We start from the raw sequence: 27,550 nt of genomic DNA, 5'->3' as shown, positions 1-27,550 counted from the left end.
GGTCACGTGTTTGGGGCGCCCTATCCAGTCTTGGGCAAGGTTCAACTTGCTGGACGCATTGAGCTCCAAGCTGGTGCAGGAAAGCAGCACATTATATCATGCAACCGATTTGTTTTACGCTAAACATTGCACGACTGTAGACGCGCCGTTTTTGCTGCTTTTGCATTTGTTTTGCCATGTCGACGTTGGGAACTAATTATTATGTTGACTCCCGCATTCTTCCCGAGCAGGAAGATATGGCACCGAGGTTCTCATCAGCTGCAGGGGTGGAGCAGGCGATGATCACCGAATATGGCGGACAGGAGTCTTGTCCTTTGCAGGCGAAATCTTCTATTTTTGGTGGTTCGTGGAGTCCTATCCCGGCCCACCCTCCGAGCACAGCTACTCCGACTTATATCCATCACCATTACACAAGCGGGGACAGCGATGGCATGTTTACGCGCTCCTGGGCGCTGGACCCAGTCTCTGCGTCCATATGTTTGACGGGAATACCACCGACAGCCATGCATTATGAGATAAAACCCGAGCCTCTGATTGGAAGTACTGAATGCACACCTTTGGAGACGCACACTCCTATTTTGTCTGACATTGAAAACGGAGCATCTGTCGCGGAGATTTCCCACGAAACCACATCCACGACTAAAACCATTATCGAGAGCCCGTCAGCAGAAGAAAAGGAGGAGACAGATGCAAGTAAGCAAAGCAGTGTGTTTTACTTTGACTCTGGTCACTTTATGGGCTCATGTAGGCTTATGAAAATGGCTTTAATGGCTTGAGAGTGTGGGGGGATAGTGTTGGGTGTCACAGGCCTGGTTTCAGTCAAATGCTTCTAGGACAAATATTATTTATGGTGAATGGAGATAAAGCAGCTTTACAAAAATAATTTGCAAGCTGGTTAAAACACGTCACTGTGTAATTAAACCACAATTCAGCGTGGATGCTAAATCCTCAGAGGGAAATTAAGTCAAAATAACTTCCTTACAACATTAAGAGTCAGTGTTCTGAGTCCTGCTCTGAGAGCATTAATTGTCTTCTCTCGTGGTTTTGATCCCCTGTTTCCAGATAACCCTTCATCCAACTGGCTTCACGCAAAGCCCACCAGAAAAAAGCGTTGCCCCTATACAAAGCACCAAATCCTCGAACTGGAAAAGGAGTTTCTGTTTAACATGTACCTCCCCCGGGATCGTAGATACGAAGTAGCGAGACTCCTGAATTTGACCGAGAGACAGGTGAAAATCTGGTTTCAGAACCGCAGGATGAAGATGAAGAAAGAAAACAAGGACCGGAGGAGAGACAGTTAACTGGTGTTGAACTGCTGGAGGAATCGAGCCTGGTGTGGGGGAGAGAGGGGGAGGGGGGGGTGTTGTTAATATTCCTGAGCTGTCACACGTGTTGTTGTAAAGTTGGTGTTGTTCAAACTATGCTGTTTTTTATTATGATATCCAGTGTTTCTTGTAGTGAGAGGAAGAAATGTCTCGTCGGAGTTTCAACGTGTTGTATTTGGCGCACACAGATAGTTGAGTAGAGGCCATTTGTTATTTGCATGAAATGATCCCGACTACCTGAATGTCTTTCAGCTATCTATTAGCAGTGTTTTAATTATTTTTTGCAACTTTAAATGTTTTTTGGATCCATTCGTGAAGACACTGTGCACATTTCAAATACCTCATTGTTCTTTATTCCATCTGAAATAAATAGAAGTTTGTAAAAGCCACTCTCACAGTGTTCTGGTAAAACATTTTTCTCCTCTTTAAGACGCACAGAGTATTTTATTTTACTACTTTAAAACAATATTTACTACAGAAAAAACAAAACAAAATTTTAGAAGGGTTAAAATTTTTAAAAATTTTAATGTGTTGCTCTGTTAACCAAACAAACCCTGAAACTATTCAAAAAGAGTTTTTTTTTTTAATTACAGGACTCAAGATAATATTTATTGGTTTGTAACCACTGAGTTTTATGGTGCAACCACCCAGGGCCATACAGATTTTTTTCTTCTCTTAATGACTTTTTTTTTTTTAAACATACTGGTCTGGTGGTGTATTTCTATTTATTTGGAGGTAATGAGAGAGAAATTTTTATTTAACCTTTATTCGAGTGGATCTTGAAAATCTGGAAAAAGAAAAGACGCGCAACGTTTTCAAACCAACACCATGAAACATTTTTTAAATACAAGGCTACAAAGTAGTAAAAGCAAATTAAAGAGAGCGTGGAACATATTTTATTTTATTTTTGCAATTTATTTATAATGATGATGATTAGTATTTTGCAGTTTATTGTTATGTGACTCACATCATGCGTTTTTAGGAAGATCTCGGCTCCTGAGCGCTCCACAAACGAGTCTAGATGTCCTGCAATAAACCACAATCACAGCTTCAACTGTTTATAAGGTGCGAAAACGGCAAAGCGTGCAGAGGCGCCGTGGCAGCAGTAAAGCAGCATTTCTAACGAGGCTCGGGCAAACACTCAGATATGCAATATTGCCAGAAGATAGGCCTCGAGCAGTGGGTAACACACACACACACACACACACACACACACACACACACACACACACACACACACACACGCACATACGCACAGGATGGGTGGAGGATGTGGCAGCACTGCAGATGGGTCTGTCTTAAAACGTCTAATGACTTTACAACCGTCTAGCAACAATTAGACTGTCTCGGTACAGAAACATCCTTTTGTTGTTTTCGTCGCAGCAGAGCTCTCAGGACAACAGTCCCTCACTGTAACACCACGTCACACATGTTTCACACACTGACTCTGCTTCCAAATGTCACTTTATTATCAAAGAGTGACACGGTTAAAAAGAAAACGAGGCAAAAAAAAAAAAAAAAAAAAAAGACAGAGAAAAGCAACAACTTGAGTTTGGGCAGAGCTCTGTGAGCTGCTGATGGTGCAGCCCTGTGCTCCGCTCAGTGCTGCTGCGCTCTGGTCGCCAGCAGGTGGAGGCAGCGACTCGTCTGAAGAGCAAGCGTCCAACTGCGTGATGCGTTCACGTCACCCAAGCCCACTCCCCTTTGATAGCACCCCTGCACCAGTTGTATCGTTTTCATCATAAAATTTAATCATGCTACGTGTTCTGATTAATTTTATAATAACTTAGTTATGGCATAAATTGCTCTTTTAAATGTGCTCATTTAATTAAAGTGGGACTTTGTTTGACCAGGGGTTCTTTTATTTTTTATTGTACTCTCTGAGTAAAGCACAAAATCGTTCATCAAATGACTCCACCTTGTGCCTTTGAGTAGTGTAGAAGAAAACAGGCAGATCACACACAGCTACACTCTCACTGGATGTACTGTTACTGATTATATCACTTTAATTTGAGATGAAATTAATACAGTCAATAAATGTGGAATCAGGTGAACAGTTATATACTTGAGGATGGATCCATTGAGTCCACTGATCACTGTTATTATAATATAAACACACATCACGTTTATGCACAGATATTTTTTTTAGATGCAGGTCAACACCCCTCTTCTCTAGGATTTGGACTGGACCACCCTGGACCCCAGCTGAGATGACCTTGAGGTCCTCAAGGATGAGAGATTTCCAAAACCTTTCTCCCCTTCCTGTTTTTCCTCAATCTCGCCCTCTCCATTTTCTCCCACCACACCCTAAATGAACACCCACACTCAGCTCAGCGAGTCTCTTGTTCCACTTTGGGGAAAAGGTAAGGATATTAAGGATAGTTTTAGAAAAACATGTTAAAATAATAACATTATATCACATAAAACCTCTTCGGGCACCAGGAAATTGTGTTGTGTGGAAGCGTGATCCACTGCACTGTTTAGATGGAAATCTTCTTTCTAAACAGCCATTTGAGGAGCCGGGCTGCAGATAAACTGAAAGTTGCTTGGATGTTGTTTGTGGTGACCTTTCGTGACCCCTATTCATCAAACTTCATGACACTACCGGTGACAGAGGAGGCCACAAGTGAACTCTGGAGGAGAGGTTCAGGGGAGTAAAGTCATGAACACATGGGAGTGTGTTTCCTTCACTGACTCTCACTGGTAGCAGCCTGTTGTTTTAGAAGAAACTCCCAGAGAAGTGCACTAATTCTGTGTTTTTTAGACAGACCTAAACATGTTTGAAGCTAATTCCTTATGGATAACATTGATAACATCACAGATCAATTCAGTTTCCAAGCGAAATATCTCCAGAGAGCCTCAGGGCATTTTAAAAATCATTCACATCAATTTGTTCATTTCTACTTCAAATCATCCCAAGTTCATAAACTGCTTTATATATTTTTCCTTTTACAGGGCAACTGAGCAAGAAATAACTCAAAGAGAACTGACAGACAGGCTGATTGGCTCTTAAATGTGGGGCTGCAGCTGGAAAATGAAGTCAGTTTTATTCATTAACAGTTATTCCATTAGTATCCTTTGCAGAGTTGTTTTAATTTATTTATTGGAGGTTTTCATTTCGTATATTTCTGTTCATGTCGACTTGCTAAGCAATTTGATTTGCGAGCCTATAACGACTTTGAAGTATCTGTGAAATCTTCCTATGAATCCAGGGAGCTCAATAAATAAAATAGTAATGTGAAAATCCTGTCATGAACACTGCTTTGTTTCCAAGACACACACACACACACACACACACACACACTCTCTCTCTCTCTCTCTCTCTCTCTCTCTCTCTCCCACACACACACACACTCAATGTGTTTCCCAGATGGACCATACTCGGCTTGAATTTACCCCTGTAATGTTTTTTTTTTTTTTCAGGTTTTCCCCCACTTACAGAATCCGACATATGATGTAGTACATTTTTTTCACAAACACTATAAATCATTTTACTAATATATATATATAAATAGTAAATACTAAAATAATAATAGGATCAATGCTGTGAAAGCGATGTTATGTTGCTGTTAATACATTTCGTATTAGTAGAAATAACCATCTTTCAGACGCTGAAAAAAACCACATGCACATTTGTCGATTGTTCAATAATTTATTATTGTCTAGTTAAACCCACTCTCACATATATATATATATATATATTTTTTATTTATTTGTTTTTTTCTATGATCAGCTCGTCAGTGGTCGTGGATTTGGCCTGCTTGCCTCCCAGATGTCTCTCGTTGTGTCACAACAGACGGGAAACGCACCGCTCCTGTTCGCAGCTCCTCCAGACACCGTCGTCCGTCTGCATCTGTTCAACAACGAGCAGCAAAAATGTTGATGCGTGTCTGTAAATCTCTGAACAAATAGAACACATGAGCCAACATGTTGTGTGGATGTGGAAGACGAGGGATTTGTTCAAGTCTCATGAGGTGTTTAGTGTCTTGAAATCCGTTTTTTAGATCTTGGTGTTTTTCTTCAGACGCTCTTTGTTCTGTTTGTGTCACTGCTTTATTTCTATTTCTATTTCTATTACCACCTGTGTCGGGTTTGATTTGTGCGTTCTGGGAGATTAATACTGTTCATACTATATATTCACCATCCTTTATATTCAAAATAAAGTGGCTAGTTAAAATTATATTTAAAAACATATCCATAAAATCTACACAATGTACAACAAACAAACGAACTTTGGTTAAATATAAATACAACAGTTAAATGTTTCTGTATTCTGCACCTTTTCTCTTGCATTATATCCCATTACTGCTGCTTAGATTGATGTTTCTTTCTTTTATTTATATATTAAATTAAAAATAATACATTTAAAAAACTGTACTCTTGTATGCAGATAACCCGTTTATTTCAAGGTTATGTGGTAAAGCTGAATTATTTTCGACTCCGAATCTACCAGAGAAGAGATTGTGTCCACGGGGTCTCTGACAGAGAAAGGTATGAGGCTGAATGGGACTTTGCTGAATGCCAACACCCACTCACCTCAGCAAACAATTGATCCTAGGCGGCTCCGTTCGTTTCTCTGTCACTAACCAGGTCCGTCACTCTCGTCTGTGTTGTTCTTTACCAGTATTAGTCCTCTGTGGAAACGAAATGCGACAAAAAGTCGCCTTTCGCTGGGTTTCTAATTTATTATAGAGCGAGCAAAAATCTGTGCGTAATGGTGGCGCGTCTCATCCGCGCTGCTAAATAAATCCCTACATTTCTAAAGGGGAAACTTCTCCTGCAGACTGGTTGTTCTCCTCTTGGCCATATATGATCTAAGGGGGTGTTAGATGGTTTAAATGCATTTCTCAGGGCAGGGAGCTGTCAGACCTTTTGGAGAGAAAGATTGATCACACGTATGCTTCCAGGGCTCTTTGTTTAGAGCCTGAGCAATAAACAGCCATCAGATCCCACCTTTCCTCTGCTTCACACCGCTGTGGCAAAAGCATGTCTTCTCTCCGCTGTGTTGTAACCAGTAATGCTGAGGTGTATGGATGCTGGCTTAGGTCAACACGAAATAAATGAAATGGGATGTGGACCAGGGAGCTATACACTGTAAAGTTATGACAAATCTGGGTTAAATAGCCTAACTGGTTTCTTACATGGACAGAAATGAACATGTTCACTATATTTCCTATTGAAACTGATGCATACTGTGATGATAAAGTCGCCTGTTTTAACATATTCGATGACCCAGGTGATTAAATTGAGCCAATATGTGATGGACATAACATACATCACTGAAATCCATTAAAAAAGCAGCCTCCATCCCTCTCTCCTGTGTGTGTGTGTGTGTGTGTGTGTGTGTGTGTGTGTGTGTGTGTGCGTGCGTGCTGGGGGAGGGGTAGACGTGTTGTTTGGACGTGTCTGTTGCTGCTTTGCTTTCCAGCCCAACCTAGAAGACGATCTCGCAAGAGTCCGGACATCGATAACGAGTGTGGGCGTCGATGCGTCATGAGACGCAAATCCGACTGTTGGAATTGTTTATTGCGTGGCACGCTGTCAATAAACGCACACTCACGTGCACCACACGTCACGCATGCGTAACCGCACTGTAGCTTTCGTGGGCGCGCAAAAGTGGGCACGGCTTTTGGGGGTAAATGGGGAGTGGAGTGGGGAGGGGGGCAGGCGACGGCCAAACCGACCCAAAAATGTGTAAATAAAGCAACAACTACCCCCGGAATGAGGCGGTACCCCTCCGACTTTCTCGACGATCAATCACAGGGGACAGTGGCTTCTTTTGATAAAAAACCCAAATTGTCATTGGGCAGATGAAATCATGTGACAAGCAGCACGGTCTAATTCCAACCATGTCCTCCAGAAAGCAATAGTTTATGGCACAGAGGTCTCCATGAGGGCTATACCCAGTTTAGTAGTTTATGAAAATAAACTGCTCGGTGATTTTTATTTTGAGTTACCTTAAAATCAGCCAGTTTTTCAAGATCAGCGGGAGGAGATGAATTACGAATTTGGGCGAGAAAGTGGTTTTATCAACAGCCAGCCGTCGCTCGCCGAGTGCCTGACATCTCTCTCTAACCCTGGTGATGCGTTTCAAAGTTCATCAATCAAGAGCTCGGCGCTTTCACAGACGACACTGATTCCTCCTCCTTTTGAACAGAGCGTTCCCGGCCTGAGCCCGGGCGTCCACCCACGCCACCCCGGCCGCTCAAAGCAGACTCTGAAAGGCTGCAGCCCGCTGCGTGCTGCATCTCTGCCCCCGGAGTACCCGTGGATGAAGGAGAAGAAAAGCATCAAGAAGAGCCACACCGCTGCTGCATCTGCTGCCTCTTCTGCTTCTGCGACACCGGCTGACTCCTCACCACTCTACTTCTCCCCCCAAGGCAAGACATGATGATTAATAACCTCCATGTTAAAGGCTTCTCATTGTCTGAGGAGTCCCCTCTGCAAGGAGCTGCATCGCGGGCCTCATGCAACGTGGGCGTACATTTACACCAGTGTTTTGATTTAAACATGCTTTAATCTCATCAAATAACGAGCTGACTTGTGGTGCAATGTAAGAGTGTTCACGTCTGACATTAATGGAGAGTGATAGATTATTCTTACACGGGCCAGCAGCTGGCATGTTCATTAATCTTCACCCTCCGTCCTGTCCTGTCCACACAGACCCATCATATTCCGCCTGCGGTCCATAAATCTTCCTGGTCCTGGTGCTTGCTTGCCACAAGTTTCACCCCGCAGATCTTGTTTTCCTCTACACACAACCGTGTTGCTGTTTCATTTTGTGATCGCCAGCTTTGCTTTTCTGCAATTAAAAAGTAATGTGTGGTTTATTCTTAGGTTCGCCAGAGGTACCAGAGGGTGGTGTTGGCGGTGGAGGGGCATCCAGGAGGTTGCGGACAGCGTACACCAACACCCAACTTCTGGAGCTGGAGAAGGAGTTTCATTTTAACAAATACCTCTGCAGACCGAGGCGAGTGGAAATAGCCGCGCTGCTGGATTTAACAGAGAAGCAGGTGAAAGTGTGGTTTCAGAACAGGAGGATGAAGCACAAGAGACAGACTCACTGCAAGGAGAACCGGGACAGTGAGGGGAAATACGCGTGCCTGGACGACGACGGGCCGGAGGACGAGTTGGAGCAAGCGACGGACCCCAGCGCAGCCGGGACCCTCCTGGAGAGGGAGAGGTATTTCCAGCAGAATACCTTGACTTCACAACAGTGTCAGAACGGACACAATGGGGGGAACCAAAGCCCGTCCGTTACACATTTGAACAGCAATGAGAAAAATCTGAAACATTTTCCAAACCAGGCACCCACTGTTCCCATCTGCGTGTCAACAATAGGCCCAGACAATGATCATTCCCCGGGCCTGGACGTCTCTTTGCAGGATTTCCAAGTTTTCTCATCCTCCTCTTTTTCACCAAGCTGGTCAGATTCAACACAAAGTCCGCTGCCTTTATCATCCGAGACGTTTGAGCTCTTCTCAGAAACACTCACAACAATCGACCTGCAAAACTTGAGTTACTGAAATATATTTATATACATATTTATATTTATTTTGAATTCAGACACTGAGTGTAATCAGTTTTAGCATGAGGGGGACTCGTTAACAGAATGAAGGTAAGTTACAGCAAAATCAACACAGATGCTACTTTGCTGCCACCGCGGACTGTTGATTCCTTGACTGTCAGAGGACATCACACGTTTATTTTTATATAGAGAAGCAGAATATTTTTCACTGAAATAAAACATTACACTGATTGGAATCAGATGCGCTCTTGTCCTGTTTTTTTGTCCACGTTTGGTGAGATGATTGATTTTAAATAGAGAAATTCCTCCCTGTCAGACAGACACTATCATTTCAAACTCTCCAAATCACGGTTGCACTGAACTTTGCAGTGTAAAATACAAATACATCACATTTATATATATATATATATATTTTCACACGTTTTTTGTTTTTGTATTTTTTATTTTAAATAGTCTCGGTCAGGAATATTTCCTCCAGCGTGACGGTGTCTGGTACAGTCCCCAGTGTTTTATCAGGGAGATTCAAAGCCTCTGGATGTTAAAGCCCAGAAAAAGAAAATCTGCAGTGAGAATTGCCTGCTAGAAGTCGGAGGCCAAACGCTACGACTTTTCTTGGCTCTCTAATTAAATTTTATTGCCTATAAACCTCACAGTACTGAGGGTGCTTGTTTATAGCCCGATCCGCAATGTAATACAATATCTTTGAATAAAAAATCGCCTCTTGACTGACTTAAACTTCTTTAGAATAAATTTAAGACAGACACGTTTTTATTTATAAGTGTAAAATAATATACCTGGGTTTCGGGTTGGACTATAAATCAAACAGCAACATGCATTCATTCCGTTGCTTTGCAGTAAAATTGTTATGTTAATGTGAATCTGAACCTGGCGGATTTGTCCTCGTCATATTTACTGCTACAGATCGACCAATTGTGGAGACGTTGCCTTTTTTTTTATAGTAATGTCATTTAGTGGAAACTATCTGATGAAAAGCTAAAGCCATGCATTATTCCAAGAATCCCACGATTACCAATCACACTGATGAATTATTCTGTCCAGAGTCCGCAGGCGATAGGATTTATTTATAGGCTCTGCATTTCTGCACTCAGGACTGTGCAGTTGGGCTCAGAGCCTCTTAGCAATAATAAAAAGGTGAAGTGAACTGCCTCTCCCCACTGAGATATGGTTTTAAGTGATAGCTAATTGCACAATTTTGAAACAAGGGTTGAGTGAGATAATTCTACAAAACCCAGGGGCCACAGGATAGTATTAGTTTTGGTGCAGATGCCAGAGATCTATAAAATAAATAATGTAAATACGTAGACCACACAGTGTCAGCATGTCCAGTATCTACAGGCTAAACCACAAATACACCTCCTCTGGTTTGTTATTCAAGGATTTCCATCCATATTAGAACATAATAAAATTACACGAATGCACATACAACATTTCAACTGCATTATGTATGAATTATATATATAAATATATAAATATACTGCATGAGAGTTTGTGCAATACAGTTGAGGAAACATACAGTTAGGTGGATTACAAAGCCACAAAGAGTGTGACTCAAGCGGAAGAAACTAATGTAGACTGGAAAGTAGACGAGGCTTTACACACACACACACACACACACACACACACACACACACACACACACACACACACACACACAGGGTCAAAGGTCAAGCTTGCTCTCCTCTGCTCTCCAAACTGGGAGGAACTGCCGGCAGGTCAGGAGGGGGTGAGGTTTTGAATGACCACAGAGGGTTTATAGTTCACGAAGAATTTACTGGCTGCTTAAATAAGTCTGAACCGGAAGTGATTACAACATTTTCTCTCTCTATTTATATATATAAAAGGAGAAGGAGCTCTGAGGTTGAAGAAGTATATCACATGACAGTAACTTCACACAGTCTGGTGTGACTCTGGGTGCAAATCCATGTGTCTGGCAGCACTGACAAACATTGTCCACCACCTGCAGCTACAGTGCAGGCAGAAGCTCTTCAAACAGCCCCTCCAGAGCTGCGATGACATTTCTGTCTCATTTCTCCACAACAAAAGGCTATACCATCCAAAAACTCTGTCTTTTAAGCTGTATTGGGTGATACCGCCTGTCAAAAGATGACTAATGAATGACTGACACCTTTTTAAACAACGTGAAAACAAGCTGCTCGGCTTGAATACACCAGGAGGCACAGGTTGGTATGAAGTGAAGCTTTTTCTCTTTAACAAATACACATGCATTGGACAACCGTTTAGCTCATTGGTCATACAATAGAAAGTGATTTTAAATAGGCTGACAACTGAGATGCAAATATGTAAAATGTCACAAAACGTGAAGCAGAAGTAACAATTGTTGCACAAAACACTGAAAGACCTGTAGCAGAAAGCTCCACAACTGTTTCATGTCTATGTTAGAAGAAGAAGAAGAAGTCAGGGAGCAGAATTAAGTGCCAGAGAAACCTTATTTTATCCTCATGATCCATGATCGTGGCTTCATCAGTCTGCAAAAGAATAGTTACTGCATTAACTCCAATTCATCAGCAGCAATACACACGACCAATAGAGGTATGCTGAACAACATGCTTTGTTGACTGTTTGTCCTGCAGCGGAAATGTGGTCAGTGATAAATGATTTGCAGAATAACTTCCGCATGTTTGAGCCCACTCTTGCTTCCGTATCATGTGAAGTTTCTCCTGCCGGACCGTCCATCGCTGCCAGCAACAAAGTCTGATTACAATGCGCGCAGTTCCCGAAGAGTTGACGACTCTTATCTCAGGTAAAAAATATCTGAAATGTGTTGTTTCTTTGTGCACACGGTGTCTGCATTTCGTATTCTCCTTTTGTTTTGCTGAGTCCAGTTTTCAAGAGACCGTTGTGTGAAAGAGGAAGCGAAGGCGCAATATGGATGACTGAGTTTCTGTCAAATGCACTCATTCGCATCCCGCTGCTGAGTTACTATTTCATTCAGAAACGCAGCACACGCGTGTTTATAAGCACGAAACCGCGTAAAAGCTGCAAACTGCTGTTTTGCGTATGTTGTTGCGCATTTTAAGCGCAAACAGAGCATCCGCAGCAAGACTAGACTGTTTTTACTGGTAAATAGGGCACTATCGTAAATAAGCCATATCAGATTGTATGGGTGGTTTAACAGGTTGTTTTTATTTTGTTTAGACCTAGAAAATTTCCTGAATGATGGGTTAAAAGGAGAAAATTTAAGCAAGAAGGCAAAAGAGAAGAGAGAAGCTTTCATCAAACGCATCAAAGAGGTCAAATTGGGGTATGTCTATTTGCATTATACATCCTACATTTCCTGGTGATGCAAACTTTTAAAGGTGTTAACATCCTTTTACTCTCTCTCTAACAGTTTCCCACATGATTTCAAGGACAAAGGTGAGTTTTACTTTTTGGTTTAATAATTCTGAACCCTATGTTTAGATCAGTTGCATCAGTGGTTCCCAACTTGAGGGTCTGGACCCATGTTCAAGGCCCTAACATGAAACTGTCACATGATGATGACCAGAAAAAACAAAATAACGTGTTTTTCAAACTCTGATCTTTGCTTTTATCCATTAATATTTGAACTGAAACAGCTTCCACCTTGCAGTTATCTAAAACAGATGTGCTACACCCTTTGTTTACTTTAGTAGGTGGAGATGACTCGGACGATGAGGAGGAAGTTGACAGCAACAACGAGGGAGGGTCTCTGCAGTCAGAGCGCACAGACAAGGATGAAGACGCTGGTGAAGGTAAGCCACAAGCGCACGTCCAGAGTTGACAGGCGAGCTGCTAATGCTGCGTCCTGCTTAATCTGTGGCTTTAAGTCCTGAAAATTGAATCTAAAAAAAATACACAAATCTTTGAATCTGTTCTTTGAAACAGTGACTTTGAGTGGCACAATGAAGGAGGCATTCCAAGTGTAACTTGGCAACCTACTCGGGGAAACAATTTGGGGGCACAACTGCTACTCCCACCACCTCTGTCACTCCACTCATTTGACATGTAGGGCATGCTTTATTGCTCTTAGCCACAGTCTGGTGACTCTGATTACTGCTGTGCTTGTACCTTTTAGTAAAAAAAAAAACATCCCTCAATTTACAGTAGCTTTAACCCTGCATGCTTCATCTATCTAAGTTTTTGTGTATTTTTTTGTTTTGTTTTTTGGAGCATCAGGGAAATCCTTGTGAAAGGTCATTAGGGTCTGGGGTTTATGGGCTGTAAACAGCTGCCAGTTTTATGGCTGCTCTTTCACACAAAGCAACTTTGACACAGCAGTTGAGCATTTGCATTGAAGTTGCACACTGAAGGAAAATCTCCTTCCAGTGAGAAGCAAAACATTGCTCAGTCGAACCTCCTCGGCTTCTGCTACTTTAACATCAATCAGTCAAATAAATGAAAATAAAGTTACAGAGAAACCTGTCGGGAAGTGTTAAACAAGTTTAAAACAAATGTAATTTCACTGTAAAACATTTTGACAGAACAGTAGCTGAAATGATGACAGGTACAGAGAGAATACTTAACTTTACTTCAGCAGATTTCCTTAATTCTTTGCCAGGTTTCCAGCAGCTGCCACCTGTGGCAGCTCAGGACCTGACGACTGTCTTCAAAGCGGGATACCTTGAGAAACGCAGGAAGGGTTGGTGCTCTGCTAAAAAGATAAACACCAAACGACCAAATAATCTATTACTGTAATGATTAAAACAAGCACCAAGCTCATAAACTATAAAATAATTGTAAAACTGAGTTAATTTTTGGGTTTCTCCCTACAGATCACAGCTTTTTTGGCACGGAGTGGCAGAAGAGATGGTGTGCTCTAAGCCATCACACCTTCTACTATTATGGAAGTGAAAAGGGTACTTTCCTCATTTCATGCCAGTTTTCTAGTTAAATTTGAATCGCTCAGTTTCAGAAAAGTTAAATGGATGGATTGTCTCCCAGGTTGGAGCCGTTGGCGGTTGTCGAACCGTAAATTATACTGTTTTAATCTTCTGTAAACAGACAAGCAGCAGAAGGGCGAGTTCAGCATCGATGGCTACAATGTCAAAATGAACAGCACTTTACGGAGAGACTCAAAGAAAGACTGTTGCTTTGAAATATCGGCTCCAGACAAGCGAGTCTATCAGGTACGCTGATCTGTTAGTGATGGTTTGACCATTTCCCAGTCATCTTTGGGCTAAATGTACATTTTAAATTCAAAAACAAAGGTGGACTTGAAAAGTACCATATTTTTTAAACGTGGCACGGCAGGTGTTTACATGCACTTCATTAAATCTTCATTTTAAAAACCCATTGACACTGCTGCTTTGCAATGCCTCAGTCTGACATGCATATTTTAAAAAATCTAAGTGACTGTTTCTAACACTCCATGTGGAACATTTTACTATGCATAAATGCAGTATTATTTGTTTATGTTAATTAATATATGTAGAACTGCATATTGCACTGACTGCGGTTTTCATTTCTCTCCACTTTCATCACAGTTTTGTGCGTCATCAGCGAAAGAGGCGGAGGAATGGGTGAAACAGATAGACTTTGTTTTGAAAGGTTTGAACGGTTTCAGTCATAAGAACATATTATAATCCTTGTAAATGTCATTAACTCAATATTAGCTTCTTTGGGAGGTCAAAATTAAATATTGAAGTATCTAAATATTCCCAACAGATGCTGTGTGATTGGGGGACAAATCAATATTTATTGTGCATTGCAAAAATGAAGCATATGTCTCCATGTTTGTAGATATGTCTGGCATCATCCCAGAAGATGAGGATGAACAGGACATGTACGATGATGTTGGAGCTATAACCGATGCAATGGAGGCTGAACCGATTGACGATGACCTTTATGAAGAGCTTCCAGGTCTCATCAAATATATTATCACTTTGACAGAATTGAACAACTTGTGAATTTTTATTTAGATGGTTTATTTTCTGCTATTGGATATTTCTCTGTGCACTAATTAGATAATCATGACCGTTATTCAAAGCTCACTCGCCCCTCAACATCATCTTGTTTCCACAGAGGATGACAAACCTACTCCAGCAAAGGCTCCTTCGAAGGTGGAGCCACCACGCAAACCCTCTCCTCCTGCTGCAGGTACACCCCCACTGAAATCTGCACCAGGTTTCAAGACTGCTTATTTAGGCTAAATTAATATTTTGTTTAGTTCACTAATTAGACAGTAACTTTCACTGCAGCTATGAAGGATATGACAAGTCTGCGATCGACAGACAGCCACTCTTTTAGTTTTAAGCAACCTAAAACTTTCTGAGCCGCAGTTAAGAAGAAGTGACTTTACAGAGGAAGTTTCCGTGAACATGTGCAACTGAAAATTAGCACAATGCTGGAAATAACCTTTAACCCACTTCCTTTTACAATAAGTGAAATGTTACAGTCCGTGTGTGCAAAAATACTGCACTGAGTATATGTAAGCTTACTTCCAACATCGAAGTAAAATGTTATATAACATTAACATTATCACTGACAAAATTAAAATTATTATAAAGGACGAGAAGTAGAAACACTTACTGCCAAGAAAGTATGACCTCATTTCATATTAAATATTAATTAAACTATGCATTTCCAAAAACGATTGCTTAATTTGTCATACTTTCAGAAAATTTACATCAAACTCTGACTTACTGTTCCTATAGTTGTTTTCTAATCCCCAATTAGTTTCAATAGGTCTAAGCATCTCTTCGTCCACTTTCATTTTACTATGCATACTGACTCTATACACCATAGTTAAATTTGTCCCTGTGTCAGTGTGAATAGAGAATACTACTGTTCAAATTTAAAACCTGCTAAGACCTAGTATAGAAGTGAAACACAGATGTCCGACCAGCCAGAGTGTCTTACCAAAACACTTTCCTAAATTCATGCTACATGTTAATTCAGTTATGGCAGTCGCTATACAAAAACTCATGCAACCTTTTTCACCACACTTACTATAATTTAATGTCTGTCATCTCATTTTCTAGTGTGCATTGCACTGTGAGAGAACTGTGTCTAACTAATACATTATATTTAGCATGCAAACTATCTTGTTAAGGATACATTGTGTAGTCACTTCTTCATTGTGAACAAACTAGACAATGAGAACCTGTTTAGATTTTGTGTGAGACCTTGCATGCCTTGCCTCTGCACATGGTACCATCAGTTTCTGCTTTAGGCTCTCCACTGCCTCCTATTGACTCTGTTGCATACTAAAAATCTCTGCTGTGTCATGCCCGCAGGCATAAAACGATTACAAGATGGAAACAATACCTTATCTGTTATCACTTTATTGCCTCCTTTCCAACCAGTTGATAAGAGCACAGACTACCAGAACTACTACCAGGGCATATGGGACTGTGTAGCAGACCACCCAGACGAGCTGTCCTTCAAACGTGGAGATGCCATCTACGTCCTGAGCAAGGTAATAATTAGAGGACCCTGCATGTCAGATGCAGAACATTGATTTGTCCCTTGATGCATGTTTTCTTAATGCATGATAAAGCTAGTATTAGCTCAAACCCCACCATAATGCAGCCGCGTTGAGAGCCTGAGCGGTTCTGCTGATCCCAGACCACCTAAAATGAATTATTTTTAGACCCTCAGAGGATCTGACTGTTCATATCCTTTACTGGCAGGGCCTGGCCCACTGCCTGGAGGTGGACGGGTGATGGTAAGAGGCAGACTGGGCTAGTTTCTCTCTCTGGCACTATGATGGGGATTAGTTGTGTCACAACGGAAAATGTTTTAGTGCTGTTGGCGGAGGCCGGGTTTAGCTGGCACACAGCACCATTCCATCACTTCCATCTAGACTGTTTCAGTATGCTCCCGCTGCTGCCATGCCAGGCGGTGAGCGGCCCTCAGCCCACACACCTCTTAGGCGTCTCTCTCACCTCGCCAAATAGGAATGTGTGTTCTCAGGAAACCCAGGCTCAGTCTGCCACTCTATTCAGAGCAGGTGAGGACGTGTAGTGGACACACAATTTCCGAGGCTTGTCGACTAGGCGTGGGTGTCAGGTGTGGAGAACTGAGGGCCTGTTCTTTACATTATTATGTAATTAAACAGGAGCCCTTTTGTGCTTAACTGGACCCTATATATACAGCAAATTGGATTTTGTTGTGATTCATTTCACAACCTATTTTTTTAATCGGTACAGGGCAGCAAATAAGTCAAAGAATGATGTACTTGTACAGATGCATGCCAACCTTGTGGTTTGTGTAAAAAAACTGTGATATGTGCACCATTTAGACTGACTATATGTCTTGTACTGTTTGGTTTATATGGAGCATGTAGTCAACTGAAACATACTGTTGTCAACTGGCCAGGTCCTTTTTCAAAATCAAGTGTGCCATCTAGTGGCACCTTACGGACAACAAGCCTGACATGAAACACTTGGTTAATTAACAGCTCCAGAATATATTGATTTGTAAAAACCAGAATTATAGTTTTAATTCAGTAACAGTCCAGTTATTTATATCAATAAGGGACAGAAGAAGTCAAGTTATTTTCATTACTATTTACTCTTTTACAGATTATTAATTAAATATTGATTGAATGCTTTGTGTATGAAATGTCAGAAAATAATGTAAAACTTTTTTCATTATTTTTTATTTTACGTACCCACTGTCTGCACATGGACACAGAGAATGTTTACAGTTATTTTGTCTGACCACAGTCCAAAGTCCAAATAGAAAGGCATCAGCACTAGTGGAAGGAAACAAATGCACAAAGCAGACAGACATTTCAGAGCTCATTGTACGAATTGCCTGTTTATTACCTTCTTCGTGTGTAGAAAAGGACTAAGAATCAAGTTGCCCTTTCACTCAGACTGTGAGAGCCATTAGCTGAAACCTTGGTGTTGGGGGTTGTGGCCTGCCGCGAGGGCAATGACCATAAAACCTGTCTGAACTACAGCAGCCAGCTGCAGCTAGTGGCTGGCAGACTCCTTACTCCCCCCCTCCATCATTCCCTTATTCTCCTTTCTCCCTCTTCCCTGCTTCCCTCCCCCATTCAACAGGCTAGGAAAATCTGTAGTGTTACAGCTGCGAGACCCCCCAGTCAGGACCTGGGTGTTGATTATAGGGCCTGACTGGAAGTGAACGGGTGTGTTGTCTGGATATGGCGCAGCACCCCCCTCTCCCAGTGCAAGTCACAGCACATAAAACTAATGGAGAGATGTAACATCTCACTTAATGTAAGTGGCTCGATAGGTTGATACAATAACCATCTAAACATAACGCCGCTGCAGCCTCTCTTCAGGTCTTGTTACTATATTACTTGTTATAGAATCTGTGCCTGTAAGGGGAAGCACCGGGAGCATTTCATTATGTAGAGGCATTAAAGTTACAGCACAGTGGTATTGGCCAGCTTAGGGTATTTGTGTTAGTGTGCGGATTGTCACCGTGTGTGGTGTCATTAGTCTTCCGCAGCTCCGTGTATCTGTCCTCATGTTTTCTACCTCACTCACCCGAGCAGGACTTATTTGTCAGCCAGAGCTACACAATGAGGTGTTTGCTACGTTCAAAGGCTAGCTGCAGGAAGTCATAACGTACACACACACTCTCTTACACACACCTCAGGTCAATCTGCCATATTATCCCCCGGGGGGCATCTGAGGAGAATGAAGTGCCATGTTCGTCATATGACGCATTAAGCAAATGGATGTGACATGTCCTGTTTGTTTCTTGTGACGTTTAATGTGCTGTTAAGAATTTAGTATACTAATTTATTCTATATTCACATCATCATCTGACTGTGGAGTTGTGATAATGACAGAATGTCAAGCACCTTTTTATCCGACCTAATAACCACAGAACTGTCGATGCGTATTGCTATATGATCAGATACATTCATTGTTGTCTCCTGGGAATAACTGGACCCAGATGTGCTTCCTCCTCGTTCTGGAGTTCTGCCCTGCATTTGAAACATTGTGCAGGTCTCTCTTCCTTCAGCCTTGTCAGAACATGATCTCCAGTGTTGATTCATGACCTGGAAAGACTTTGATGTGAGGTCAGGCTCTTGGCCAAAGAGAGAGAGGAGGATCTCTCCTCACGGTGTCCTCCTCACATCTCAGCATGCTGACAGCCATTTGGAGCTATTACTTGTCATGCCATGACAGATTTATGTGTGATGCACTCTGCGCACTCTGAGGTTTCTGTGTGAAATGGAGGAAAATCTGTTCAATCTTAAAAACCAACACTGGGTAGAGAAGCAAGACAGAGAACAGGAAATATGAAGTTGTTGATGGGATGTAGGTGTTGAGTGAAAGGAAAACTGTAATATTGTGAACTGATAGCAGGTTGTGCTGTCAGTGCATTGCTGCTTGTGAAAGTAAATTGTGTTTGTGTTTAATTTCAAGGTCTCCAACTAAAATACTGCATTTTTAAAATCGCGTACCTGCTGTCCATACATATAGAGGTTTGTTTCTGTTGGTCAAGTGAAATAATAATCTTTAAAAAGCAGTCGTGAGTTGGAGAAGCTTGTTTGATTGAACAGCTGTTCAACTGGCAATCAAAATAATAGCTTTTTTCAGTTTAATTGGTTTAATAAATTAATTGTTGAATTGGTCATTTTGTTTTCTGAACCCACTCTTATCCTGTCCACTTTGTTCTCTTTTCAGGAGTACCAGAACTTTGGCTGGTGGGTAGGAGAGAAGAATGGAAACATAGGAATAGTTCCCAAAGACTACCTAATGGAGCTGTATAATGTCTAAACACACGTATTGAAAGTAAGTCACAGATCAAAATTACGCAATCGTCCTACATAACTGTAATAAATCAAGTGTGTTTTAAATTGTATTTGGTTGATTTTCAGGAGCATTTCTTTTCATATCCACTGCAAGGGACCAATGACTGGATACAACGATTTTCTTTTGGCTGAAACACATGATTAAGAGCGTTCTTCTGCAAGAGCTGCATTTCGCACTGCTTGTTTATATTATTTATTTTCTTTACAAAATATTCACGAAATATTTTTTCAACAGCATTTCATGCATACTGCTTTTGGCAGATTTGATATTTGTAAGTCACAGTGTGAATAAAGATTTAATGTACTTAATGTATTATGTCAGATTAATTTAAGTATTTAACATGTAACTTGAGCCACAAGGTGGCAATAGAGTATCTTCAAGGGCCACATTATATCTGATACAGATATGCTCAAAGCATAAATGCCACATGCCAGGTTTATTGTTGTCTTTGGTCAACACAAATCTTGATAGACTGAATATAACATTGACAGTAAGCATGAGACAACAGGCAGAAGTGTAACAGCAGAATTTAAATCAAAATCCAGTGGGATGGAGGTTTGTTAAAGTATTTTCCGGGGCAAGGACCAACATCATGGAACCACTGAGCTAAACGGTTTAGCCTGGGAGCTTCTTGTAGACCTGGATGGGGTGCAGGTGGGCAGATGAGTTGACCACTTTGTAGGTAAGAGTCAGAGCTTTGAACCAGATTCAGGCAGCTGCAGGAAGCCAGTGCAGAGACCTAACGAGTGGTGTAACCTGTGTCTTTTCTGGCTGATCAAAAATGATACGTGCTGCAGCATTTTGGATCATCTGGAAGGGTTTAATAGTGCATGCTGGTAACCCCGTCAGACACTGCAGTAGGCCAGACGAGATATGACCAGAGCAACATTATATGCCTTCTGTAATGCTGTGCAGTTGACATCAGGCCACTGTCGTTACTTAATCCTGTGTGCACACTAAATACATGTACACAAGCTCCAGGATAAATGAAAAATTATTTATTTTAATAGAGGACTTCATTCATCTGGTCAGCACTTTAGTTCAGACCTTCAGAGAGACACTGTTTATTTTTTTTATTTTTTATGGCGCCTGAGAGACTTTGCTGGGCAGAGGACCACAGCGTGGCAGATGGTTGGCTGTGCTGCATGCCTGAGTGAAACGCACTAATAAGACAGACACACAGATAGCAGGGATGCTTATTGCCCTCTGAGGGGCTGTTTGACAGCAGGCGAGGTGGTGTTAGCTGGGCCTATCCCACTGAGGTTACATGCATACTGTACATATCTTATTACAGTCTCCTCAAAGAAATGATAAGTTACACAACAAATGTATATACAAGGGTAATATGCTTCTCTTTCGGTTTGACAAAAACCTGTCAAGGTTACAAGAAAATGAGAAGGAAAATGTGTTATTTAACCAATAATTCACTGTATCTTTCTCTCGCTCATCCCCCCTATTTTCTCCCTTGCTCCTGTCTCTGTGTTTTGTTCCTCCTGAGTGATGAGCTAGTCCTCTGTCCTCTGGGTGACATTCAAAGCCGACATAAATCCTGCCTTTTACAGTATAGTGCAGCAATAAAGCCTCTCTGCTAATTGGAGAAGTAATGAATTATCATAATTAGATATTGAATATGCTACAGTGGAAATAGAGAGGAAATGCTTTGTTTTAGTGTAGCAACGGCTTGTTGTGTCGCAACGTGGCCACTAGACACGATCTAAAACCATCACTGAATATGTTCCCATGATGCATCAATCCCATTGTGTTTCATAATTAACTTACATTATAAAGCATTTTGGCACTGATGCAGAATTGTAGATTTAACTATTTCTTTACAGTACAGCTTAAGATTTTTAAACTAGTCTTCCTTTTAATGTTAGGCTATGGGTTAGGTTGCCAAAGGCAAGCGAGACTAAATATTGCCTCTCACTTTTATGTGCCAATAAAGGATTTCCTTAATGGATGTCAACTACACCCTTATCCCCCCTGTTAGATTTGGACAGCCATATCCTTAGAATATACAGGTTCTTTTATTGCAATTTAACATCAAGATATAATGTTTCATAGATAAATGCCACTGTGCCATTAATCTACCAAGCACTAAATTACACTAATGATACCAGAATATCACTAATTAATACTTAGAACCATAAAGATACACTTTTACTGGCCAAATATATATAGATTGAGCTTCTGAGTAACAATAAATAAAATACGATTTGCTGAGAAAGATGATGGAAATATAAAACTAAATTCCCTTGAGGACAAAATGCATTTATGGACATTTTTAATTGATGGCTTAGAGCTGGTGCATTTTATTACATCGTGTATGTTTCACTTTTTTAAAACAGTGCATTGTTGGCATGACATCAAGGTAAATAACTCCCAGGGCTTTGTTTGTAAATGTAATGTAGCATCATCATTTAATTTCATACATCATCACATCGTTACCTGTGGGGCTGGTAAGAAGGCTAATGAAGACTTGATGTATATCACTTTAGAGAGGTGATCTTGATCAAGCTGACAGCTGTTTCTGCTGCTCTTTAACCAGGTCAGTCCACCATAGATCACGCCACAGCTTCATAGAGAGTTTCTGTCAGGAATAACACTGCCTTATTTATATGGGATCCCCTGGCATTTTGCAGGAAATGTATTACCTCTCCAACTGGCCCTCTGTCAGCATTCCATTAAAGCCTCTCCTCCTGGTCTAAATCTTAAAATCTGAAACAGACACTTTTTAAATGCAAGTCACTCTTAATTGAGGTCAGTTTCTGTTAACATAACTCATGGCAGCTGACAAATTAAGCCTTCTTCAGCTGGCTTATGACATTGCCGGGGAGACATGGTTTATTTAAAGTGAAAGCGGACAAAAATCATGACACGTTGCTTGAATCTATATTCCCGAAATGGAGGTTCCTGAGGTTTACATTCTCATTTATTTCAGTGATTTGTCAATATCTGATGTGTGACATTATGAGCTGCAGAATAGGATATCGGTGCCTCGGGAGATTGTGTTGAGAGAAGACCCGGAATAGCTCTATTATTTCAATATTTTAAACTGATGAAGCAGTTATTGCTGTCATCTCACTCACTTAATGTACACTTCACCATTATAAACAGGTCTCATTTTTCAGGGTGTGGGGTTAGCAGTCCTGGCTGTCAGGCAAGTGTGAAGCTATGTGCTGACATATCATTCAGGATAAATCAGGCTTATCAAAGTGACAGGTGTTTGTCCACCTGCTATAAACATCTCCCACGCCTCCCTCCAACTCCCTCTCCAGATTATTTACAAGGCAACATCCTCTGTTGACTCTCTGTCTGTGACTCTAATATCAGGATAGTGCTCTGCTGCTGATTTACTCTACTAGTTAGTGAGGTGAGTAATGGCCCTGGATGGTCTGGGAGGATAGTTTGCAATCAGGCTAGTCAGAGATGTGAGAGATGCTCTAACTGTAATTACAGCCCTCTCCGCACTGCTCAGTGTCACACACCTCACTGCAGGACTACTGTTTCAGCTGCACAACGTGAGCAGGGTAGCATTTACCTGCCTCAAAACAGTCTACACCCAGCTCACGTTCCTTATTAGTGGGTGAACAATCCAACGCTTCTCCTTCACAATAAGGAGGAGCCTGCCAGTGCTGTGCAAACTGATCATTCCTCTCTCCTTCTCTTTTACACCCAACTGTAACTGATGCCTCTGACTGTAGTGACCCCACATTCTTCTTCAGGCCACTGCTCCTAAAATAGCAGCTTTTTTCTAAGATGGCCCCCTGGCAGAGGAAGTAAAGGTACTAGGGATGAGTTATGGGAGCTTGCTGAGCTAACGGAGTCACTAGATAGCAGATTGCTGCCATCATGTCCATTTAGTGTCAGCTTTGGTATGTATCCAAACACAGGTCCTGCCAAGCTAACCAGAGCTAATTTAGTGTCCAGGGTACACATGGAGCTGCTCATCACTACAGGATGACATGTGGGGTACACATAAAAACAGATACACGATCAGAGCTGTGGCTTCAGGACATAAATGATGTGTCCTGAAAGTGTAATATAATCTGGAGAATAATGTGTATGCACACATTACACGTGCTGAATTCAACACCTAATGCACATTAGTTCAATACATGAATTAATTCAGAGAATTTATATATAAAATATGATCCAAGAAATCCACAGACCTTTTCTTGTGACTACTCAAAATGTCTTGAGAGTGATCGAGTTGTGTTGTAAACAGGCTAAATTTAATTTTCTTAATCATTATTATCATGTGATGTAAAGACATTGCAAAATGTTCACTTTAATGATTAAATGATGACAAGGCAAAGAAATTGGGCTAAATATAGTATATGATCAACAAGACAAATACCATGATGCACTACTTGTGCAACCACGTGGATGTCATCTCAAAGGTCAACCTGTAAATGGGGAACTTCTACACTTAGGGCATGTGAAGACACCTAAACCACAAGACCTTGGAGAGCAGTTTGAAAGCACCAAAAGAGGGAGAGTAGACCTTGGTGTTGCGATTGTTTTATTTCCCTGAACTTGTTTCAAACATCATGAATATAATGGCCTATGTCAAATATCAAAAGTTAAAGTCAGTAAATGTAGGTAAACTTCTGTTCACTTCATGTTAACCCACATCTGCGGAACTTATCACATGAATACTAATGAACTTGACATGAACCTATTAACATACCATGAATGATAATCATGTGAATTTAGGATGCTCATTACATATATATTACATGAATAACAGGTGGGATAATTTGAGTAATTTGTGACTATATGCAGACACTGGGATGATGGACGGTGTCTGGAGAAGACAAGCTGAGCTGGCCAGTGGATCTACTGCAGAGTAAGGAGAATTTAGGCTCATCATAAAAGATTTCTCCTTGCCTCTTATTTCACTCGGACATTTTTATGTTTTTTTTATTTTCTACCTCATTGCAGCCGTGAGCTGCCTGCTGATTTACACACACTGGCAGTGAAGCACAGAGGCCTCGAGAGATGGTGCCCTCTACCCCTCGATTTTTTTCTCTTCTTGTTTCTCCACCCTCGGTCGTCCTCTCACCGCCACCACTGGCCATCTCTCCTTTTACTGAAGTGACTCTGACCGAAGAGCTCTCCCTGCTCTCATTCCTCATCTCTAAATAGACATTAGTGTGGAGAGGTTGTTATTCACACACGATCATCTGACACACAGAGGGCTGTTCCCTTGTGCAAGATAGGAATCCATGTAAGCATGAGAAAAAGGCGTCTTAGAAACTAAAGGTCTCACACAACACTTACATTTAATTTAAGTTCTTACACTCTTGTCTGAGCTTCTGACAGCCATTGGAAGTGTGTTTAAAATATGAGCCTAATCACTGTTGACAATATATATATATAGAAAATGATAGAAACAACTGTTAGTTTGATGTAATACAATTAAACAGCAGCACAAACTACATCTTCCAAAATGCTCCTAAAGTTGAATCAACACGTCTCTACAACAATCAGCAGGGGTTCTTATAGAACTGTTCTCAGCAGTTTTCTCTATATGCATGGCTTATAAACCACCAGCTGAGAGTCACATTATATACAGTGAGTACATGCGTGTAGCAAAGTCCACTCCCTCTCACCCATCTGTTGTTGGAACATGTATGATTTTACAGACCATGTTATTTCAGGAAATTATGGAGCAATGAACGCAACTTCCTTTTACCCTCCAGCCCCATGTGTTCACAGCAGAGGAACTGCATTCACACTGATCGCCCCTGATTCCAGCAGATGAGAAGCTGTTGCTCGTCTTGGTACAGTGATTACCCCCCCCCCCCCCCCCCCCTTCTCAGTAATTGCTACATCCATGCACCAAAAGGCCACAGCGTGTGGGGAGGAAAAAGCAGGTAAAAGCCATGCAGAACTGAACAAAAGGTACTGGGGCTGCTGGGTTTGATGGATGATGGCCAGCTCTTCGGTGAACGTATTTCCATTTTTGAGAACTGAGTGGCAGAGACAAATGTTTCAACCTTGAGAACTGATATTTTTCACCAGACTGAGGCAGGTATTAAGAAAAGGGTTAACTTTTGAGCACAAACACACAAAATGCAGACACACACACAGCTACAAGGGCAGATTAAATGTTTTTTTTTTTTTTTTTTTGCCTGTCACCTTTTAGATTTTTTAGCCCTCAGTAAATCAGTGGTAAGAATTGGCATGAAATGTGGGAGACCTTGAACAATGTTCATAGTCGAGGCGTAAGGTATTAACAATTTAATTAATGCCAGACTTCTACATCGTTTACCTTGCTCCTTTATTTGCCCCTGGTGAATGTGATCATCTTGCTGTATTACAAACTACATCACTATCACCAGTCTGCACCATTGTCATATGACGATTTGTTGGTATGTAACTCCGGCATCATTCCTGTAGGTGTCATGCCTAATGGAACTGCAGCTGGGCTTCTCTGATATCGACTCATCCTGGTTCCTCAGTTGCAGTCACAGAGATTTAATATCTCAAGTGGTGCTGAACCCCTATTGCTACTAATGGATTCTGTATAATGTGGCACTTAAAATGCATGAGCAGCCTCTGATATATCTGTAATTTGCCTCCACTGGAGCAAATCTACCTCAACACTTCCATTTTTTTCAAGAACCCTGATTGGGATTTCATATTGTTACGTTCAAGTGTGACAATTTGGTTCTTTCCATCACATGAAATGAATGTTTTCTTTTTGTAAACTTGTCTTAATTACACAACAGTGTGAATTGTAAGTCAAGCATAAGAGTACAGAGGGTTTATTTTAGCTGTGGTGGCAGAAAGACATGCTGACTTGGTCTGAGGCAGATGGGGCAACTCCTAGAGGGGTGGTTTTGCTTTATCTAATCTTCTGCAGTTGTCAGCAATAAGCAGAATAATTACAATAAACTACAGCAATTGTGGAAATAATTAATGATTTTATCTTTTCTGTTTATATCCAGCTCAATTTCACCCTGAAAACTGTGATTTTATTCCGTCCTTGTTTTTACTTCATTTGAACTCGTTGGGGTCATGAAACACGAAGCAGGGAGCTGTTAGCCAATCAGTTTGATGGGTTTATGTGTGTCAGTGTTGTCATGGCAGCAGAGTCGAGCCTACGATGACTCAAGGTTAACAGCCTGCGAATGAGAGTCACGGACAATTAAAAGAGGTGAAACCAACAAGGTACAACTGAACACTTCAGTCTGCAGCAAACAAGGCTTTACTCTTATAGAGACTTGTTTGTACATGGAAACTCAGAGACATGCATGTATGATTTATATCAGGAATTGGATGTTGGTCTTTATAGCTTTATTTATTTGTGTAGATTATATACTCCTTCACTTTCATTATTAAAACTAAATGTAAACATCTGGACAGAACAGTTCATACTTGAACTGGTTACTTAGATGACACCACGAACTGCATACTCCACCAAGTTTATGCAGAATCACAAGCAACATTTGCAAAAATCACTCAATATGTGTTTGAAGGCTCCAGGTAATGCTGCCCCACACAGTGGAGCACTGACAGAGACGACACATGCATACATCTACACCCACGCATCTAGAGGAAGGTCGTCCCCATTGTCCAAACTATTCTGGTGCTCAGAGAAGAGCAGGTCTGAGGTGACGTCACCTCTCTCTCTTGCTGTACAGCCCTTTTGTCTGTTCCCTGAATTTATAATGAATTTCACAACAGAGAGACAAAGCTGATCTAATTAGCTGTGCAGAAATGTCAGTTTGACATCGCTCTGTTTAATGGTCGTTACCTCTGTGTAAGCATGGTGCTGCTCACTGTGGGAGTACGTATACGTGTTCACAGCACACACACACGAAAGAGAAACAGACATTTGTGACTGCGGCTCACACAAATACAAAGCAAGAGAGACAGATAAAAAGGTGGCTTGTCAGTGCTACTGGCATTTTGTTCAGCAGGGAGCAATGTGGCCTGTCTAC

At 41.3% G+C, this 27,550-nt stretch overlaps 3 protein-coding genes across 5 annotated transcripts; all 3 read left to right on the top strand.

Annotated features, from left to right (window-relative positions):
* The first annotated feature begins 176 nt into the window (after positions 1–176).
* On the top strand, positions 177–1,301 carry hoxa9b (homeobox A9b). The gene is made up of 2 exons (XM_026372507.1): positions 177–693; positions 1,063–1,301. Exons 1-2 carry the CDS (start codon positions 177–179, stop codon positions 1,299–1,301), a joined length of 756 nt encoding a protein of 251 aa, XP_026228292.1.
* Positions 1,302–7,162: 5,861 nt separating this feature from the next.
* hoxa2b (homeobox A2b) lies at positions 7,163–9,043 on the top strand. The gene is made up of 2 exons (XM_026372085.1): positions 7,163–7,705; positions 8,163–9,043. The coding sequence occupies exons 1-2, from the start codon at positions 7,321–7,323 to the stop codon at positions 8,849–8,851; spliced, it is 1,074 nt and encodes a 357-aa protein (XP_026227870.1). The 5' UTR covers positions 7,163–7,320; the 3' UTR covers positions 8,852–9,043.
* A 2,221-nt stretch (positions 9,044–11,264) lies between these two features.
* Positions 11,265–19,905, top strand: skap2 (src kinase associated phosphoprotein 2). Of its 3 annotated transcripts, XM_026373142.2 has the most exons (15): positions 11,266–11,350; positions 11,390–11,424; positions 11,547–11,635; positions 12,031–12,136; positions 12,224–12,249; positions 12,504–12,605; positions 13,412–13,492; positions 13,626–13,709; positions 13,855–13,979; positions 14,337–14,400; positions 14,593–14,712; positions 14,875–14,949; positions 16,158–16,270; positions 19,467–19,574; positions 19,661–19,905. In XM_026373142.2, the coding sequence occupies exons 3-14, from the start codon at positions 11,596–11,598 to the stop codon at positions 19,557–19,559; spliced, it is 1,029 nt and encodes a 342-aa protein (XP_026228927.1). In that variant the 5' UTR covers positions 11,266–11,350; positions 11,390–11,424; positions 11,547–11,595; the 3' UTR covers positions 19,560–19,574; positions 19,661–19,905. The 3 variants fall into 3 exon arrangements, with proteins under 3 accessions (XP_026228925.1, XP_026228927.1, XP_026228924.1); XM_026373140.2 differs by having other exon boundaries at positions 11,265–11,424; XM_026373139.2 differs by lacking the exons at positions 11,266–11,350; positions 11,390–11,424 and having other exon boundaries at positions 11,460–11,635.
* The last annotated feature ends 7,645 nt before the right edge of the window (positions 19,906–27,550 follow it).

Source organism: Anabas testudineus, chromosome 16 (assembly GCF_900324465.2).
Source record: "Anabas testudineus chromosome 16, fAnaTes1.2, whole genome shotgun sequence".
In the NCBI taxonomy this organism is placed as follows: domain Eukaryota; kingdom Metazoa; phylum Chordata; class Actinopteri; order Anabantiformes; family Anabantidae; genus Anabas; species Anabas testudineus.
This window is presented reverse-complemented; position numbering and strand designations above follow the sequence as displayed.

Bases quoted from the DNA above. Each gene is read 5' to 3' on its own strand.
- hoxa9b (XM_026372507.1), top strand. From the start codon at position 177: ATGTCGACGTTGGGAACTAATTATTATGTTGACTCCCGCATTCTTCCC. The intron at 694-1,062 runs GTAAGCAAAGCA...CCCTGTTTCCAG, and splicing joins AAAGGAGGAGACAGATGCAA to ATAACCCTTCATCCAACTGG.
- hoxa2b (XM_026372085.1), top strand. From the start codon at position 7,321: ATGAATTACGAATTTGGGCGAGAAAGTGGTTTTATCAACAGCCAGCCG. The intron at 7,706-8,162 runs GCAAGACATGAT...GTTTATTCTTAG, and splicing joins ACTCTACTTCTCCCCCCAAG to GTTCGCCAGAGGTACCAGAG.
- skap2 (XM_026373140.2), top strand. From the start codon at position 11,596: ATGCGCGCAGTTCCCGAAGAGTTGACGACTCTTATCTCAG. The intron at 14,401-14,592 runs GTTTGAACGGTT...CCATGTTTGTAG, and splicing joins GATAGACTTTGTTTTGAAAG to ATATGTCTGGCATCATCCCA. The intron at 14,950-16,157 runs GTACACCCCCAC...CTTTCCAACCAG, and splicing joins ACCCTCTCCTCCTGCTGCAG to TTGATAAGAGCACAGACTAC.